Source organism: Salmo salar, chromosome 12 (assembly GCF_965601325.2).
Source record: "Salmo salar chromosome 12, fSalSal1, whole genome shotgun sequence".
Lineage (NCBI taxonomy): Eukaryota > Metazoa > Chordata > Actinopteri > Salmoniformes > Salmonidae > Salmo > Salmo salar.
The window spans coordinates 2,940,001-2,959,271 of NC_138302.1; the positions used below are offsets into that span (position 1 = coordinate 2,940,001).

Here is a 19,271-nt window from a genome sequence, read left to right on the forward strand (position 1 = left end):
TGATTTAAATACCCCCCTGGATACTGATCAGGGTAGAACAGATTTAAATACCCTCCTGGATACTTATCAGGGTAGAACAGATTTAAATACCCCCCTGGATACTTATCAGGGTAGAACAGATTTAAATACCCCCCTGGATACTTATCAGGGTAGCCGATATGTAAAGGGCGTTTGTTTACCTGTCCCAGTAGCTGCGTCCTCGAGGGAAGTATTCCAGGTTGACGCGTCGGACCATCCAGTGCAGAGGGTGCGTTAGGAGGGTCTCCTCCCCAGGGATCAGTCTCCACAGGCTGGGTTCCAGCTGGAGGGGGACCAGCAGGCAGGCGTGGTCCGCTCTCACCACCTAGACACACACGACTAGCTTCACCACCACGACTAGCTTCACCACCACCCGCACGACTAGCTTCACCACCACCCGCACGACTAGCTTCACCCCCACCGTCACGACCAGCTTCACCCCCACCGTCACGACCAGCTTCACCCCCACCGTCACGACCAGCTTCACCCCCACCGTCACGACCAGCTTCACCCCCACCGTCACGACCAGCTTCACCCCCACCGTCACGACCAGCTTCATCCCCACCGTCACGACCAGCTTCATCCCCACCGTCACGACCAGCTTCATCCCCACCGTCACGACCAGCTTCATCCCCACCGTCACGACCAGCTTCATCCCCACCGTCACGACTAGCTTCATCCCCACCACCGTCACGACTAGCTTCATCCCCACCACCGTCACGACTAGCTTCATCACCACACGACTTTCTTCATCACCACCACACTACTAGCTTCATCACCAGACACACGACTAGCTTCATCACCACCAGCACAACACGACTAGCTTCATCACCACCTGACTAGCTTGTAATGCCGGCCATTTAGAAAGACACTCTTAAATAAAGAGTGACTTAAGTTAGTCCATGAACACTTATTGTGTGCGCGATTCAGGGTGCGTGCGCGACGATTCAGGGTGCGTGCGCGACGATTCAGGGTGCGTGCGCGATTCAGGGCCTGCGCGATTCAGTGCCTGCGCGATTCAGGGCGCGTGCGCGATTCAGGGCGCGTGCGCGATTCAGGGCGCGTGCGCGATTCAGGGCGCGTGCGCGATTCAGGGCGCGTGCGCGATTCAGTGCGCGTGCGCGATCCAGTGCGCGTGCGCGATCCAGTGCGCGTGCGCGATCCAGTGCGCGTGTGCGATTCAGTGCCTGCGCGATTCAGGGCGCGTGCGCGATTCAGGGCGCGTGCGCGATTCAGTGCGCGTGCGCGATCCAGTGCGCGTGCGCGATTCAGTGCGCGTGCGCGATTCAGTGCGCGTGCGCGATTCAGTGCGCGTGCGCGATTCAGTGCGCGTGCGCGATTCAGTGCGCGTGCGCGATTCAGTGCGCGTGCGCGATTCAGTGCGCGTGTGCGATTCAGTGCGCGTGTGCGATTCAGTGTGATTCGGTGCGTGTGATTCAGTGTGTGTGTGATTCAGTGTGATTCGGTGCGTGCGATTCAGTGTGTGTGTGATTCAGTGTGATTCGGTGCGTGCGATTCAGGGTGTGTGATTCAGTGAGTGTGTGATTCAGTGCGATTCGGTGCGTGCGATTCAGGGTGTGTGATTCAGCGCGTGTGCGATTCAGTGAGTGTGTGATTCAGTGCGTGTGCGATTCAGTGTGTGTGTGTGATTCGGTGCGTGCGATTCAGCGTGCGCGTGCGATTCAGTGCGTGGTACCTGCAGGTCGTCGAGGAGGGATCCTCCCAGTGACATCTCTCCCAGAGGCATGTCAGGGTTCGTGGTGTGCAGGAAGCCTTGTACCTCTATACAGATATCGAGAGCGAGACTCTCAGCTCTGTGGACGACCTCTGGGGTAATAGCTGCTCTGATAGAATAATACTGATGGAGACGGTCCTACAGAGAGAGAGAGGTTAGTGGTCAGATATCTCTGGTAGCCAACAGGGCTTCTCATGAAGTGCACCTGACGCCAACATACTAATTAAATAATTAGGAGCTTAGGGCGTCATCTTCTCTCCAGAAATGTTTGGTGATCCACTAGGAATGCCTTGAAGATGGACCAGTGGGATGAAAACCGGCAGGTCGGTGACCCAGGTGTTAGAATGGTGTTCCTACCAGACTACAGACCAGCGTCTGGATCGGTACTTAACATACCAGCGAACCACATCATATCGTACAGCATAAAATACACGGCATTCGGAAAAGTATTCAGACCCCTTCCCCTTTTTTCCCACATTTTGTTACGTTACAGCCTTATTCTAAAATGGATTAAATTGTTTCCCCTCATCAATCTACACACAATACCCCATAATGACATCACAATACCCCATAATGACATCACAATACCCCATAATGACATCACAGTACCTCATAACGACAAAGAAAAACAGTTTTTTGGGGGGAATTTTTACAAATATATTCAAAATGAAAAACAGAAATAACTTATATACCTTCACATTTTTTTTATTTCATAACTTTTAGAATAAGGCTGTATAATGTAATGTGGGGAAAATGGGTTTTCGAAAGGGTTGTCCTCAGCAGGAATCGAACCCACGGATCCCTGACGTTGCAAGTACCATGCTGAAAGAGACACGATCAGATCGCACGCAGTCACGTTGATGCAATGCAATGCAGTCAGGAACGCCACTGTAGAATCCTGGCTTAGAGGTCAAGGGTCATACCTGCAAGGTGAGAGACAGCTGTAGACTCTTGGCTAGAGGTCAGGGGTCATACCTGCAAAGTGAGAGACAGCTGTAGACTCTTGGCTAGAGGTCAAGGGTCATACCTGCAAGGTAAGAGACAGCTGTAGGTTCTTGGGTCTCTGGGACTCTGATGCTTTGACAGGCTTCTCGTCCAGACTAGACTTCTGCTGCTGGGGCTGGCACAGGTCAGCTAGAAAGAGAGGAGAGAGAGGACGGGGTGAGAAAGAGAGGAGAGGAGAGAGGACGGGGTGAGAAAGAGAGGAGAGGAGAGAGGACGGGGTGAGAAAGAGAGGAGAGGAGAGAGGATGAGGTGAGAGAGAGGACGGGGTGAGAAAGAGAGGAGAGGAGAGAGGACGGGGTGAGAAAGAGAGGAGAGGAGAGAGGATGAGGTGAGAGAGAGGACGGGGTGAGAAAGAGCGGAGAGGAGAGAGGACGGGGTGAGAAAGAGCGGAGAGGAGAGAGAGGACGGGGTGAGAAAGAGCGGAGCGGAGAGGAGAGAGAGGACGGGGTGAGAAAGAGCGGAGAGGAGAGAGAGGACGGGGTGAGAAAGAGCGGAGAGGAGAGAGAGGACGGGGTGAGAAAGAGCGGAGAGGAGAGAGAGGACGGGGTGAGAAAGAGCGGAGAGGAGAGAGAGGACGGGGTGAGAAAGAGCGGAGAGGAGAGAGAGGACGGGGTGAGAAAGAGCGGAGAGGAGAGAGAGGACGGGGTGAGAAAGAGCGGAGAGGAGAGAGAGGACGGGGTGAGAAAGAGCGGAGAGGAGAGAGGACGGGGTGAGAAAGAGAGGAGAGGAGAGAGGACGGGGTGAGAAAGAGAGGAGAGGAGAGAGGACGGGGTGAGAAAGAGCGGAGAGGAGAGAGGACGGGGTGAGAAAGAGAGGAGAGGAGAGAGGACGGGGTGAGAAAGAGAGGAGAGGAGAGAGGACGGGGTGAGAAAGAGAGGAGAGGAGAGAGGACGGGGTGGGAAAGAGAAGAGAGGAGAGAGGACGGGGTGAGAAAGAGAGGAGAGAAGACGGGGTGAGAAAGAGAGGAGAGAGGACGGGGTGAGAAAGAGAGGAGAGAAGACGGGGTGAGAAAGAGAGGAGAGAAGACGGGGTGAGAAAGAGAGGAGAGAAGACGGGGTGAGAAAGAGAGGAGAGAGAGGACGGGGTGAGAAAGAGAGGAGAGAGGACGGGGTGAGAAAGAGAGGAGAGAGGATGGGGTGAGAAAGAGAGGAGAGAGGATGGGGTGAGGGAGAGGAGAGAGGATGGGGTGAGGGAGAGGAGAGAGGATGGTGTGATAAAGAGAGAAGAGATGATGGTGTGATAAAGAGAGAAGAGATGATGGGGTGAGAAAGAGAGGAGAGAGGATGGGGTGAGAAAGAGAGGAGAGAGGATGGGGTGAGAAAGAGAGGAGAGAGGATGGGGTGAGAAAGAGAGGAGAGAGGATGGGGTGAGAAAGAGAGGAGAGAGGATGGGGTGAGAAAGAGAGGAGAGAGGATGGGGTGAGAAAGAGAGGAGAGAGGATGGGGTGAGAAAGAGAGGAGAGAGGATGGGGTGAGAAAGAGAGGAGAGAGGATGGGGTGAGAAAGAGAGGAGAGGAGAGAGGATGGGGTGAGAAAGAGAGGAGAGGAGAGAGGATGGGGTGAGAAAGAGAGGAGAGGAGAGAGGATGGGGTGAGAAAGAGAGGAGAGGAGAGAGGATGGGGTGAGAAAGAGAGGAGAGGAGAGAGGATGGGGTGAGAAAGAGAGGAGAGGAGAGAGGATGGGGTGAGAAAGAGAGGAGAGGAGAGGAGAGAGAGGATGGGGTGAGAAAGTGTGGTAATCAGTGTCTTGTACCTTTCTGGATCATTAGCAGTGTGGTAATCAGTGTCTTGTACCTTTCTGGATCATTAGCGGTGTGGTAATCAGTGTCCTGTACCTTTCTGGATCATTAGCGGTGTGGTAATTCAGTGTCCTGTACCTTTCTGGATCATTAGCGGTGTGGTAATTCAGTGTCCTGTACCTTTCTGGATCATTAGCGGTGTGGTAATTCAGTGTCCTGTACCTTTCTGGATCATTAGCGGTGTGGTAATTCAGTGTCCTGTACCTTTCTGGATCATTAGCGGTGTGGTAATTCAGTGTCCTGTACCTTTCTGGATCATTAGCGTTGTGGTAATTCAGTGTCCTGTACCTTTCTGGATCATTAGCGGTGTGGTTATCAGTGTCCTGTACCTTTCTGGATCATTAGCGGTGTGGTAATCAGTGTCCTGTACCTTTCTGTGGCTTGGTTGCCTTGGCGACGTGTTTCATGACAACACCCTCCAGCCCCTTCCTTATGGACTTGGGGGAGGCGGAGACTAAGCTAAGCTCCTCCCAGCTCTCCGACATCTTCTGTTCCACCTTCTCGTCGTCCGCCGCCCGGCCGGCGCGTTCTATCAACTACAGATACACACACACCATTATACACCTGGACTACCATCGTTCAGATATACATTATACACCTGGACTACTATCGTTCAGATACACACCATTATACACCTGAACTACCATCGTTCAGATATACACACCATTATACACCTGAACTACCATCGTTCAGATATACACACCATTATACACCTGGACTACCATCGTTCAGATATACACACCATTATACACCTGGACTACCATCGTTCAGATATACACACCATTATACACCTGAACTACCATCGTTCAGATATTCACACCAATAAAACAAAAATCCATTGTTTAAATGCACACACACACACATACGCTCTGTCACATACACACACAGGCCCTGTTCGAGCGCATAAAATAAGTGACGCATTGTGGGTAAATTGTGACTGACTTAAATGACCTACAAAAAACGGTAATGAGTAATTATGATGCGAGTTGATTATTTTTTATATATTTTTTCCAGTCAAGACAAAATTCTCTCTCTCACCCTCTTGACAGCCAACGTAGCGATGCCCAGCACCGCTGCCCCTCCCACTCCCAGGACCAATCGGGCATTAGCCAGCAGGAAGTTTATCACCACGGCGATGCCCTCCTCGCCCCGGCTCCTCCCCCACCGGAAGTCCATCACTTCCTGTCCCACAGAGACACCTGATAGAAACAAGAAACAGAGAGTGAGAGATGACTTTCCTTTTCTGTAGAGGGATATATGTATAAACAGGGGTGTAACTTTCACATGTTCCCCCCCCCCCCCACATTCTGAAATTGCATTTTTATGTCCCCCTCCCCCCAGTTTTATAATTGGAATGTGATACAAAACGAGGCAACGGGGGGCTTTAGGACCATGCGGACTCCTCCGAGCGGTCGGGTAGGCTGTTAGGAGGGTTTCTCCGAATGTATATGAAATATACAGTACCAGTCAAACGTTTTTGGGACACACTTGCTCATTCAAGGGTTTTTCTTGATTGATGACAGCTTTGCACCACTCTTGGCATTCTCTCAACCAGCTTAATGAGATAGTCACCTGGAATTCATTTCAATTAACAGGTGTGCCTTGTTAAATGTTAACCTGTTAGGGCTAGGGGGCAGTATTTGCACGGCTGGATAAAAAAAATGTACCCGATTTAATCTGGTTACTAATCCTACCCAGTAACTAGAATATGCATATACTTATTATATATGGATAGAAAACACTCTAAAGTTTCTAAAACTGTTTGAATGGTGTCTGTGAGTATAACAGAACTCATTTGGCAGGCAAAACCCTGAGACATTTTCTGACAGGAAGTGGATACCTGATGTGTTGTATTACCTTTAAACCTATGCCATTGAAAAACACAGGGGCTGAGGAATATTTTGGCACTTCCTATTGCTTCCACTAGATGTCACCAGCCTTTACAAAGTGTTTTGAGTCTTCTGGAGGGAGATCTGACCGAACAAGAGCCATGGAACGATGATGGCCCATTAGACACCTGGCGCGCGAGTTCATGTTGGGTACCCTCGTTCCAATACGTTATAAAAGAGTATGCATTCGTCCACCTTGAATATTATTCATGTTCTGGTTAAAAAAGGCCCTAATGATTTATGCTATACAACGTTTGACATGTTTGAACGAACGTAAATATATTTTTTCCCCTCGTTCATGAAGTGAAGTCCGGCGGGCTTAGATCATGTGCTAACAAGACGGAGATTTTTGGACATAAATGATGAGCTTTTTTGAACAAAACTACATTCGTTATGGACCTGTGATACCTGGAAGTGACATCTGATGAAGAGAATCAAAGGTAATGGATTATTTACATAGTATTTTCGATTTTAGATCTCCCCAACATGACGACTAGTCTGTATCGCAACGCGTATTTTTCTGGGCGCAGTGCTCAGATTATTGCAAAGTGTGATTTCCCAGTAAGGTTATTTTTAAATCTGGCAAGTTGATTGCGTTCAAGAGATGTAAATCTATAATTCTTTAAATGACAATATAATATTTTACCAATGTTTTCTAATTTTAATTATTTAATTTGTGATGCTGACTTGACTGCCGGTTATTGGAGGGAAACGATTTCCTCAACATCAATGCCATAGTAAAACGCTGTTTTTGGATATAAATATGAACTTGATAGAACTAAAAATGCATGCATTGTCTAACATAATGTCCTAGGAGTGTCATCTGATGGAGATTGTAAAAGGTTAGTGCATCATTTTAGCTGGTTTTATGGTTTTGGTGACCCTGTCTTTGAATTGACAAAACATTACACACAACTCTTGTAAATGTACTGTCCTAACATACTCTAAATTTATGCTTTCGCCGTAAAACCTTTTTGAAATCGTAAAACGTGGTTAGATTAAGGAGATGTTTATCTTTCAAAGGGTGTAAAATAGTTGTATGTTTGAAAAATTTGAATTTTGACATTTATTTGGATTCAAATTTGCCGCTCTTGAAATGCACCTGCTGTTGATGGAGTGCACCACGGGGGGACGCTAGCGTCCCACCTAGCCCATAGAGGTTAATAAATGTGGAATTTCTTTCCTTCTTAAATGCGTTTGAGCCAATCAGTTGTGTTGTGACAAGGTAGGGTTGGTATACAGAAGATAACCCTATTTGGTAAAAGACCAAGTCCATATTATGGCAAGAACAGCTCAAATCAGCAAAGAGAAACTACAGTCCATCATTACTTTAAGACATGAAGGTCAGTCAATCTGAAAAATGGCAAGAACTTTAAAAGTTTCTTCAACTGCAGTCGCAAAAACCATCAAGCCCTATGATGAAACTGGCTCTCATGAGGACCACCACAGGAAAGGAAGACCCAGAGTTCCCTCTGCTGCAGAAGATAAGCTCAGAGTTACCAGCTTCAGAACTTGCAGCCCAAATAAATGCTTCACAGAGTTCAAGTAACAGACACATCTCAACATCAACTGTTCAGAGGAGACTGTGTGAATCGGGCCTTCATGGTCGAATTTCTGCAAAGAAACCACTACTAAAGGACACCAATAAGAAGAAGAGACTCGCTTGGGCCAAGAAACACAAGCAATGGACACTAGAAGCTGCGCTCCTAGTGGCCGGGGACTATAATGCAGGCAAACTTTTAGATCTCGTTTTACCTCATTTCTACCAGCATGCCACATGTGCAACCAGAGGGAAAATACTTATTTACCTCTTTTAAAATGCAAATCAATTTATAACATTTTTGACATGTATTTTTCTGGATTTTTGTTGTTGTTATTCTGTCTCTTACTGTTCAAATAAACCTACCATTAAAATTATAGGCTGATCGTTTCTTTGTCAGTGGGCAAATGTACAAAATCAGCAGGGGATCAAATACTTTTTTCCCCTCACTGTAGGTGACAGGTCGAGGTCATAGAGACTGAACCAGTCCTGTCAGTCAACACCAGAGATAGGTGGTGACAGGTCTAGGCCCTAGAGACAACCAGTCCCGTCAGTCAACACCAGAGATAGGTGGTGACAGGCCTAGACCCTGGAGACTGAACCAGTCCTGTCAGTCAACACCAGAGATGGGTGGTGACAGGTCTAGGCCCTAGAGACTGAACCAGTCCTGTCAGTCAACACCAGAGATAGGTGACAGGTCTAGACCCTGGAGACTGAACCAGTCCTGTCAGTCAACACCAGAGATAGGTGGTGACAGGTCTAGGCCCTAGAGACTGAACCAGTCCTGTCAGTCAACACCAGAGATAGGTGGTGACAGGTCTAGACCCTGGAGACTGAACCAGTCCTGTCAGTCAACACCAGAGATAGGTGACAGGTCTAGGTCCTAGAGACTGAACCAGTCCTGTCAGTCAACACCAGAGATAGGTGACAGGTCTAGGTCCTAGAGACTGAACCAGTCCTGTCTCTGGTGTTGACTGACGGGACTGGTTCAGTATCTATGATCCTAGACCTGTCACCTATCTCTGGTGTTGACTGACAGGACTGGTTCAGTCTCTAGGGCCTAGACCTGTCACCTCCTGTCTCTGGTGTTGACTGACAGGACTGGTTCACTCTCTAGGACCTAGACCTGTCACCTCCTGTCTCTGGTGTTGACTGACAGGACTGGTTCAGTCTCTAGGACCTAGACCTGTCACCTATCTCTGGTGTTGACTGACAGGCCTGTGTCCCACTTTCCTTTCCCAGCTCTACGTGACCGTTTTCTGTTGGTGTCATATTTATCTCCTGCAGCACCTGGCAGACAGAAATAGATCATAGGATGTCCCCTTGGCTACCCTGGCACTAGACAGAGCCCAAGACTTCATCCTAAATGGCACCCTATTCTCTATGGACCCTAGCAAAAAGTAGTGCACTGTATAGGGAAAAGGGTGCTATGGGCCCTGGCCAAAAGTAGTGCACTATAGAGGGAAAAGGGTGTCATATAGGATTCAAGCCCAGTCTATTTAAAGACGAGATGAGCTCAATTTGTGCAGGTCACATTATATTCCAGCTACTGTATATTCCTGGACCTGCACAGATATAACAACCACCAACCAACTACCAGGGACCAGAATATCAATATCCAAACTCTCTACATATTGTATCTGCCATGGACCATATTGACTTATTCTCCGTGTCTCAGTATGGTGCAACCTGACACATGTTGTCCAAAGCAAAATGTTTCTAGTACAATAAACACACATCAACATAACGGGTCGATATAACCTAACTCGCTGTAGCCATAGAAGATATCTAACAATCTCTTCTTCTACATTTAGTCATTTAGCAGACGCTCTTATCCAGAGCGACTTACAGTAGTGAATACATACATTTCATACATTTTTTTTGTTTTTTTGTACTGCCCCCCCCCCGTGGGAATCGAACCCACAACCCTGGCGTTGCACACACCATGCTCTACCAACTGAGCCACAGGGAAGACTTGTATAGACACTTCTATAGACAGAAAGTCGTAAAAAACAGCCGTGTCTTTCGAGTTATGAAATCATAGCGTAGCTAGCTAATGTTAGCTACTGTCGTTTAGTCTAACTAGCTAAATATCATGTTATCCTATTATGGAAATCCTTCTCCAGATAACACAGAGGACGTGTGTGTGATAGCTAGCTAATGTTAGTCTAACTAGCTAAATATCATGTTTTCCTATTGTGTAAATCCTTCAGCAAATAACGCAGAGGACGTGTGTGTGATAGCTAGCTAATGTTAGTCTAACTAGGTAAATATCCTGTTATCCTATTGTGTAAATCATTCTCCAAATAACACAGAGGACGTGTGTGTGTGTGATAGCTAGCTAGTATATGTTCAGCCAGAGATAGTAGTTACAAAGTTAGTTCATGTTTACAGTCTCTGTTTTATCTCCCTTTCACCCAGTGTTTAATTGCAGCTGGTGTGGTTAGGTGGGATGGGCGCCGTACACTGAAATGTTTGTTTTGGAACTAACTAGCTAGGTTAGCTGGTCAGCAGTAAATCAACTATACGTATAAAACGCTGTAATGTTATTTTGAAAAGACAGCGGCACATCAACTAACCAAACGGGCAACATGAGAGGGACAAAACTTTTTTTAGTTTGCATACGAACAAGAGAAGCTAAGTTAGCTTATGTAGCTAGCATAAGTTAGCCACATTACGTTATAGCTAGCTACAGCTGTTGTTATCATTTTTTTGTTGCGTTTAGCTGTTCGGATACAACTCACCAATCTACAACTTCTGCTATATTGTAATTCTAACTCCAATCCATTTGGTAAAAAAAAAACACAACGTTATTTACCCGGACTAGTCGACCATATCTTGTCGTTTTTGATTATCTGTCAACATGAAAAGAATATAACGTCCAAAAGTAACATAGCAACCGATGTCGTAAAACAGACGTTACGTGCTTCAACCAACCAATGGTTAGGTGACACGTCATCGATTGAAATATTGCTATAACATATAATATTCTAAAATTAACAAAAAAATATATAATATTCTTAGATTAACAAAAATATATATAAGTAATATTCTTAGATTATCAAAAAAATATAAATAATATTCGTAGATTAACAAAAAAATATATATATAATGTTCCTAGAATAAAAAATAAAAAAAAATATATATAGAATATTCTAAGATAACCAAAAAAAAAAAAAAATATATATATATATATATATATATATATATATAATGTTCTTAGATTAACAAAAATATATATATGTTCTTAGAGTAACAAAAAAATATATATAATATTCTTAGATTAACAAAAAAATATATATATAATGTTCTTAGAATAAAAAAAATATATATATATATATAATATTCTAAGATAACAACAACAACAACAAAAAAAATATATATAATGTTCTTAGATTAACAAAAAAAAAATATATATAATGTTCTTAGATTAACAAAAAAATATATATATATAATGTTCTTAGATTAACAACAAAAAAATAAAAAATAATATATATATATATATATTTTCTTTTTTTATTATAATTTTTTACATCTAAGAACATTTTGTGTATATATATATATATATATATATATATAAAAATGTTCTTAGATGACGCGTAAAATACCTGTCGAGGCGTTGTAAGATCTGGCCGGTGGAAGAAACGCCTGGGCAGAGGAACACGCCAATACATTTGTCCGTATGATTGACAGCCAAGCGGACCAATGGCAGGAGACGTTATGTTCTGACGTTGACGTTTGGGGTCTTTGTAGCTGAAGGGGGTGGGAGTTGTATATATATATATATATACAAAACACGTACAAGTTTATTGTGTGTAAAACATTATTTAGTCGGAACTCTGACATTTCCGACCCGCTAACTGGTTTTAGTTATACATTTGCCTGCGTTCAACCAGTTAGCAAGTTGGACATTTCAGAGTTTCCTAGTATCTACCAGTACGTGAACGCGGCATTACCTTTTCAATTTGCCCGAGAACATTAATTCGACCTGGTTTTGATCATTAATTACCGTATAATCCAGCGTTTTTAATCGTTTTTCCTCTTATTTTTGTTGTTGTTGTGTTTATTATGGATCCCCATTAGTTCCTGTCGAGGCAGCAGCTACTCTTCCTGGGGTTTATTATGGACCCCCATTAGTTCCTGCCAAGGCAGCAGCTACTCTTCCTGAGGTTTATTATGGATCCCCATTAGTTCCTGTCAACACAGCAGCTACTCTTCCTGGGGTTTATTATGGATCCCCATTAGTTCCTGTCAAGGCAGCAGCTACTCTTCCTGGGGTTTATTATGGATCCCCATTAGTTCCTGCCAAGGCAGCAGCTACTCTTCCTGGGGTTTATTATGGATCCCCATTAGTTCCTCTCAAGGCAGCAGCTACTCTTCCTGGGGTTTATTATGGATCCCCATTAGTTCCTGCCAAGGCAGCAGCTACTCTTCCTGGGGTTTATTATGGATCCCCATTAGTTCCTGCCAAGGCAGCATCTACTCTTCCTGGGGTTTATTATGGTTCCCAATTAGTTCCTGCCAAGGCAGCGGCTACTCTTCCTGTGGTTTATTATGGATCCCCATTAGTTCCTGCCAAGGCAGCAGCTACTCTTCCTGGGGTTTATTATGGATCCCCATTAGTTCCTGCCAAGGCAGCATCTACTCTTCCTGGGGTTTATTATGGTTCCCCATTAGTTCCTGCCAAGGCAGCGGCTACTCTTCCTGTGGTTTATTATGGATCCCCATTAGTTCCTGCCAAGCCAGCGGCTACTCTTCCTGGGGTTTATTATGGATCCCCATTAGTTCCTGTCAAGGCAGCGGCTACTCTTCCTGGGGTTTATTATGGACCCCCATTAGTTCCTGCCAATGCAGCAGCTACTCTTCCTGGGGTTTATTATGGATCCCCGTTAGTTCCTGCCAAGGCAGCGGCTACTCTTCCTGTGGTTTATTATGGATCCCCATTAGTTCCTGCCAAGCCAGCGGCTACTCTTCCTGGGGTTTATTATGCATCCCCATTAGTTCCTGCCAAGGCAGCAGCTACTCTTCCTGGGGTTTATTATGGATCCCCATTAGTTCCTGCCAAGGCAGCAGCTACTCTTCCTGGGGTTTATTATGGATCCCCGTTAGTTCTTGGGGTTTGTTATGGATCCCCATTAGTTCCTGCCAGGCAGCAGCTACACTCCTGGGGTTTATTATGGATCCCCATTAGTTCCTGCCAAGGCAGCGGCTACTCTTCCTGGGGTTTATTATGGATCCCCATTAGTTCCTGCCAAGGCAGCAGCTACTCTTCCTGGGGATTATTATGGATCCCCATTAGTTCCTGCCAAGGCAGCAGCTACTCTTCCTGGGGTTTATTATGGATCCCCATTAGTTCCTGCCAAGGCAGCAGCTACTCTTCCTGGGGTTTATTATGGATCCCCATTAGTTCCTGCCAAGACAGCAGCTACTCTTCCTGGGGTTTATTATGGAGCCCCATTAGTTCCTGCCAAGGCAGCAGCTACTCTTCCTGGGGTTTATTATGGATCCCCGTTAGTTCCTGCCAAGGCAGCAGCTACTCTTCCTGGGGTCCAGCTAAATTAAGGCAGTTATAACAAATGTAAAACATTCCACAACAGATTTCCCAACCGAATGAGTGTGGTCCCTCAGTCCACTACTCTACATCGACAACACAAAATCCATGCTTGTGTGTGTGTGATCATGTGTGTTTACTATTTTATTGAACCTTTATTTAACTAGGCAAGTCAGTTTAGAACAAATTCTTATTTTCAATGACGGTCTAGGAACAGTGGGGTTAACTGTCTTGTTCAGGGGCAGAACGACAGATTTGTACCCTTGTCACCTCGGGGATTTGAACTTGCAACCTTTCGATTACTAGTCCAACGCTCTAACCACTAGACTACCCTGTGTCTGTGTGTGTCTCGTCACAGTCCCCGCTGTTTCATAAGGTGTATTTTTATCTGTTTTTTAAATCTGATTCTCCTGCTGCATCAGTTACTTGATGTGGATTAGAGTTCCATGTAGTCATGGCTCTATGTAGTACTGTGGCGCCTCCCATAGTCTGTTCTGGACTTGGGGACTGTGAAGAGACCTCTGGTGGGCATGTCTTGTGGGGTATGTATGGGTGTCTCTGAGCTGTGTGCCAGTTGTTAGGACAGACCTCTGGTGGGCATGTCTTGTGGGGTATGTATGGGTGTCTATGAGCTGTGTGCCAGTCAGTTTAAACAGACCTCTGGTGGCATGTCTTGTGGGGTATGTATGGGTGTCTGAGCTGTGTGCCAGTAGTTTTAACAGACCTCTGCTGGCATGTCTTGTGAGGTATGTATGGGTGTCTATGAGCTGTGTGCCAGTAGTTTAAACAGACCTCTGCTGGCATGTCTTGTGGGGTATGTATGGGTGTCTGAGCTGTGTGCCAGTAGTTTAAACAGACCTCTGCTGGCATGTCTTGTGAGGTATGTATGGGTGTCTATGAGCTGTGTGCCAGTAGTTTAAACAGACCTCTGCTGGCATGTCTTGTGGGGTATGTATGGGTGTCTGAGCTGTGTGCCAGTAGTTTAAACAGACCTCTGGTGGCATGTCTTGTGGGGTATGTATGGGTGTCTGAGCTGTATGCCAGTCAGTTTAAACAGACCTCTGGTGGCATGTCTTGTGGGGTATGTATGGGTGTCTGAGCTGTATGCCAGTCAGTTTAAACAGACCTCTGGTGGCATGTCTTGTGGGGTATGTATGGGTGTCTGAGCTGTGTGCCAGTCGTTAGGACAGACCTCTGGTGGCATGTCTTATGGGGTATGTATGGGTGTCTGAGCTGTATGCCAGTCAGTTTAAACAGACCTCTGGTGGCATGTCTTGTGGGGTATGTATGGGTGTCTGAGCTGTGTGCCAGTCGTTAGGACAGACCTCTGGTGGCATGTCTTGTGGGGTATGTATGGGTGTCTATGAGCTGTGTGCCAGTAGTCTATGAGCTGTGTCCCACTCTGGTCCTGTCCCACTCTGGTCCTGTCCCACTCTGGTCCAATAAGTGGAGAAACAGAGTTTAAGAAGAGATTCTTTTTTTAAAACAGAAGCATCGCTTGTGGAACAGTTTTTTAGTTTTTTACAGTTTAAACTAAAACCCCTAACAGATCATAGTATTTATGAATCAATCCACAGTTCTCTATACATTACCCCTGTTAGTCTAACAGCAGGTTTAACAACAGATGCATCACTGAACAAACCCCCTCCACACTCACCTGCATCCCAAATGGCTTCCTGTAGTGAACTAGGTTTGGTTCCTCTGTGGTAACAGCCAGTAAACCAGCCAGTCAGTCAGCTCTTCCTTTCTGTTCATAATGTCTATTACAGTCCATGGTTCCTCTGTGGTAACAGCCAGTAAACCAGCCAGTCAGTCAGCTCTTCCTTTCTGTTCATAATGTCTATTACAGTCCATGGTTCCTCTGTGGTAACAGCCAGTAAACCAGCCAGTCAGTCAGCTCTTCCTTTCTGTTCATAATGTCTATTACAGTCCATGGTTCCTCTGTGGTAACAGCCAGTAAACCAGCCAGTCAGTCAGCTCTTCCTTTCTGTTCATAATGTCTATTACAGCCCATGGTTCCTCTGTGGTAACAGCCAGTAAACCAGCCAGTCAGTCAGCTCTTCCTTTCTGTCCATAATGTCTATTACAGTCCATGGTTCCTCTGTGGTAACAGCCAGTAAACCAGCCAGTCAGTCAGCTCTTCCTTTCTGTTCATAATGTCTATTACAGTCCATGGTTCCTCTGTGGTAACAGCCAGTAAACCAGCCAGTCTGTCAGCTCTTCCTTTCTGTTCATAATGTCTATTACAGTCCATGGTTCCTCTGTGGTAACAGCCAGTAAACCAGCCAGTCAGTCAGCTCTTCCTTTCTGTTCATAATGTCTATTACAGTCCATGGTTCCTCTGTAACAGTCAGTAAACCAGCCAGTCAGCTCTTCCTTTCTGTTCATAATGTCTATTACAGTCCATGGTTCCTCTGTGGTAACAGCCAGTAAACCAGCCAGTCAGTCAGCTCTTCCTTTCTGTCCATAATGTCTATTACAGTCCATGGTTCCTCTGTGGTAACAGCCAGTAAACCAGCCAGTCAGTCAGCTCTTCCTTTCTGTTCATAATGTCTATTACAGTCCATGGTTCCTCTGTGGTAACAGCCAGTAAACCAGCCAGTCAGTCAGCTCTTCCTTTCTGTTCATAATGTCTATTACAGTCCATGGTTCCTCTGTAACAGTCAGTAAACCAGCCAGTCAGCTCTTCCTTTCTGTTCATAATGTCTATTACAGTCCATGGTTCCTCTATGGTAACAGCCAGTAAACCAGCCAGTCAGTCAGCTCTTCCTTTCTGTTCATAATGTCTATTACAGTCCATGGTTCCTCTGTGGTAACAGTCAGTAAACCAGCCAGTCAGTCAGCTCTTCCTTTCTGTCCATAATGTCTATTACAGTCCATGGTTCCTCTGTAACAGTCAGTAAACCAGTCAGTAAACCAGCCAGTCAGCTCTTCCTTAATGTTCATAATGTCTTTAAACTGTACATCTTTTACAAACAATGTTACATACAATGTCATCATCATCATCATCATCATCATCATCATGGCATCTCAACAGACACAAACTAAAGAGATCAGCCCAGTCCCGAACGGCACCCTATTCCCTATTATAGTGCACTACTTTAGACCAGGACCCTATTCTCTATTATAGTGCACTACTATAGACCAGGGCCCTATTCCCTATTATAGTGCACTACTATAGACCAGGGCCCTATTCCCTATTATCGTGCACTACTATAGACCAGGGCTGGCACGCTATTCCCTATTATAGTGCACTACTTTAGACCAGGGCCCTATTCCCTATTATAGTGCACTACTATAGACCAGGGCCCTATTCTATATTATAGTGCACTACTTTAGACCAGGGCCCTATTCTCTATTATAGTGCACTACTATAGACCAGGGCCCTATTCTCTATTATAGTGTACTACTTTAGACCAGGGCCCTATTCTCTATTATAGTGCACTACTTTAGACCAGGGCCCTATTCTTTATTATAGTGCACTACTTTAGACCAGGGCCCTATTCCCTATTATAGTGCACTACTATAGACCAGGGCCCTATTCCCTATTATAGTGCACTACTTTAGACCAGAGCTGGCACCCTATTCTCTATTATAGTGCACTACTTTAGACCAGGGCCCTATTCCCTATTATAGTGCACTACTATAGACCAGGGCCCTATTCCCTATTATAGTGCACTAGTATAGACCAGGGCCCTATTCCCTATTATAGTGCACTACTTTAGACCAGAGCTGGCACCCTATTCCCTATTATAGTGCACTACTTTAGTCACCATGTTTTGAGTTAATTAGGTTTTGATGTGTAATTTGTTAGATTTTAAGGTTTTTGTCGTGTAATTTGTTAGATATTAAGGTTTTTGTTGTGTAATTTGTTAGATATTAAGGTTTTTGTCGTGTAATATGTTAGAATGTTAGAATTTTAGGTTTTTGTCGTGTAATTTGTTAGATATTAAGGTTTTTGTCGTGTAATATGTTAGAATGTTAGAATTTTAGGTTTTTGTCGTGTAATTTGTTAGATATTAAGGTTGTCGTGTAATTTGTTAAATATTAAGGTTTTTGTCGTGTAATTCGTTACTGTCGGATCTAGAAGCACAAACATTTCGCTACACTCGCAATAACATCCGCTAAACATTACATTTTACATTTGAGTAATTTTAGTCATTTTAGCAGACGCTCTTATCCAGAGCGACTTACAGTAGTGAATACATACATTTCATAAAAAAAATTTTTTCTCTCCGTACTGGTCCCCCCCGTGGGAATCGAACCCATAACCCTGGCGTTGCAAACACCATGCTCTACCAACTGAGCCACACGGGACCACGTGATGTACGTGGACCAATAACATCAGCTAACCATGATGTACGTGGACCAATAACATCAGCTAACCACGATGTACGTGGACCAATAGCATCGGATTAGGTGGCTGACCCTCTGGCCAGTAGTAGTGCGCTACCTAGGGAATAGGATGCCGTTTGAGCTGAATTTTTTTTATTTTTTAAAGAGATAATAACATAGATATATATTTTCTAGAATATATGCAACAGAAAGTTTGACTGACCGGGTCGACACGGTTACCACGGTTACAGCGGGACGTAACGTGTGTGTGTGTGACCGAAAAAAGCAGTTCGGATAGAAATTACGCTATGTAGAACAAAACACGCCTCTCTCTGACAGACATAGAATGAAAGGAATTACGGGTTTGGATCTATACGTGACATTTCTATCTGCTACGTTCCACAAAACGTTTTGGCGACCGAACGTGAAAAAAAAATCCAGTGTAATTTAATTACGTCAGATGATCAATTAAGTTCTGAGGGACTCTATAAATGAAAAAAAACGTTCCATTAAATCTACGAGCCCAAATCAGCACCTGTGAATTTGGTGATTTATTCGCGGATTCGCAGGTCGCGAAATCCAACAGTCTGTGAATAGACAGCTACTGTCATTTTATGTTAACGTGTATCGGTCCACAAGGAGAACGAGCCCTCTTCCTCCTCTTCCTCCTCTCCGTACCCCCCCCCACCCCCCCACCCCTCATCCCCGTCCGTCCGTCAGCCAAACTAACAAAATATAAACCAACAGAAATAAAAAACTAAATAAACACATGATATCACACACTGTCAATCATCAACCAAATGGGGGGGAAAGTCAACGTAAGATGTGACTGAAATAACAAGTCGTGGCTGGAGTAACAACGTAACATGCAGGACGAGGGACCAGGACGAGGGGGGACGGGGGACCAGGACGAGGGACCAGGGGGGACGAGGGACCGGGGGGGAGACCGGGGGGGGGAGGACCAGGACGAGGGACCAGGTACGGGGGGACCAGGGGGGACGGGGACCTTAGAGAAACTAGAGGAAGACATAGCTCTGGTCCAGGGCGGGGGGACCAGGACGAGGGACCAGGGGGGACGACTGGGGGGGACCTTAGAGAAACTAGAGGAAGACATAGCTCTGGTCCAGGGCTGTTACCACTGTAGACGTTTCCCCCTTCACTCTACTGTGTCTTATGATTTAAATCAGGGTAACATGGATACAGGCGGTTTAGTAGAGGAAAGCCCAGGTACTAACGCTCTGGACCACAGCGACGGATAACACTGACCCAGGAACAGATATTACCCCTATAATGGGACCAGGGTTATAGGGGGTAGAGATCACTGACCCAGGAACAGATATTAACCCCTATAATGGGACCAGGTGAAAGGGTTATAGGGGGGTAGATAACACTGACCCAGGA

At 45.5% G+C, this 19,271-nt stretch overlaps 1 protein-coding gene across 2 annotated transcripts in view; it reads right to left on the minus strand.

Moving 5' to 3' along the window:
- Positions 1-10,904, minus strand: part of LOC106595215 (mitochondrial dynamics protein MIEF1) — a 23,725-nt gene extending 12,821 nt beyond the window's left edge. The window contains exons 1-6 of one of the 2 annotated variants that reach the window (XM_082958450.1): positions 10,803-10,904; positions 5,594-5,754; positions 4,926-5,091; positions 2,781-2,887; positions 1,715-1,891; positions 180-343 (exon numbers count right to left, since the gene is read on the minus strand). In XM_082958450.1, coding sequence (XP_082814576.1) covers positions 180-343; positions 1,715-1,891; positions 2,781-2,887; positions 4,926-5,091; positions 5,594-5,731 — 752 coding nt within the window. In that variant the 5' untranslated portion in view covers positions 5,732-5,754; positions 10,803-10,904. Of the gene's footprint in view, positions 1-179; positions 344-1,714; positions 1,892-2,780; positions 2,888-4,925; positions 5,092-5,593; positions 5,755-10,728 lie in introns of both variants that reach the window. The other variant, XM_082958451.1, reaches the window with a different exon arrangement.
- Between the last annotated feature and the right edge of the window lie 8,367 nt (positions 10,905-19,271).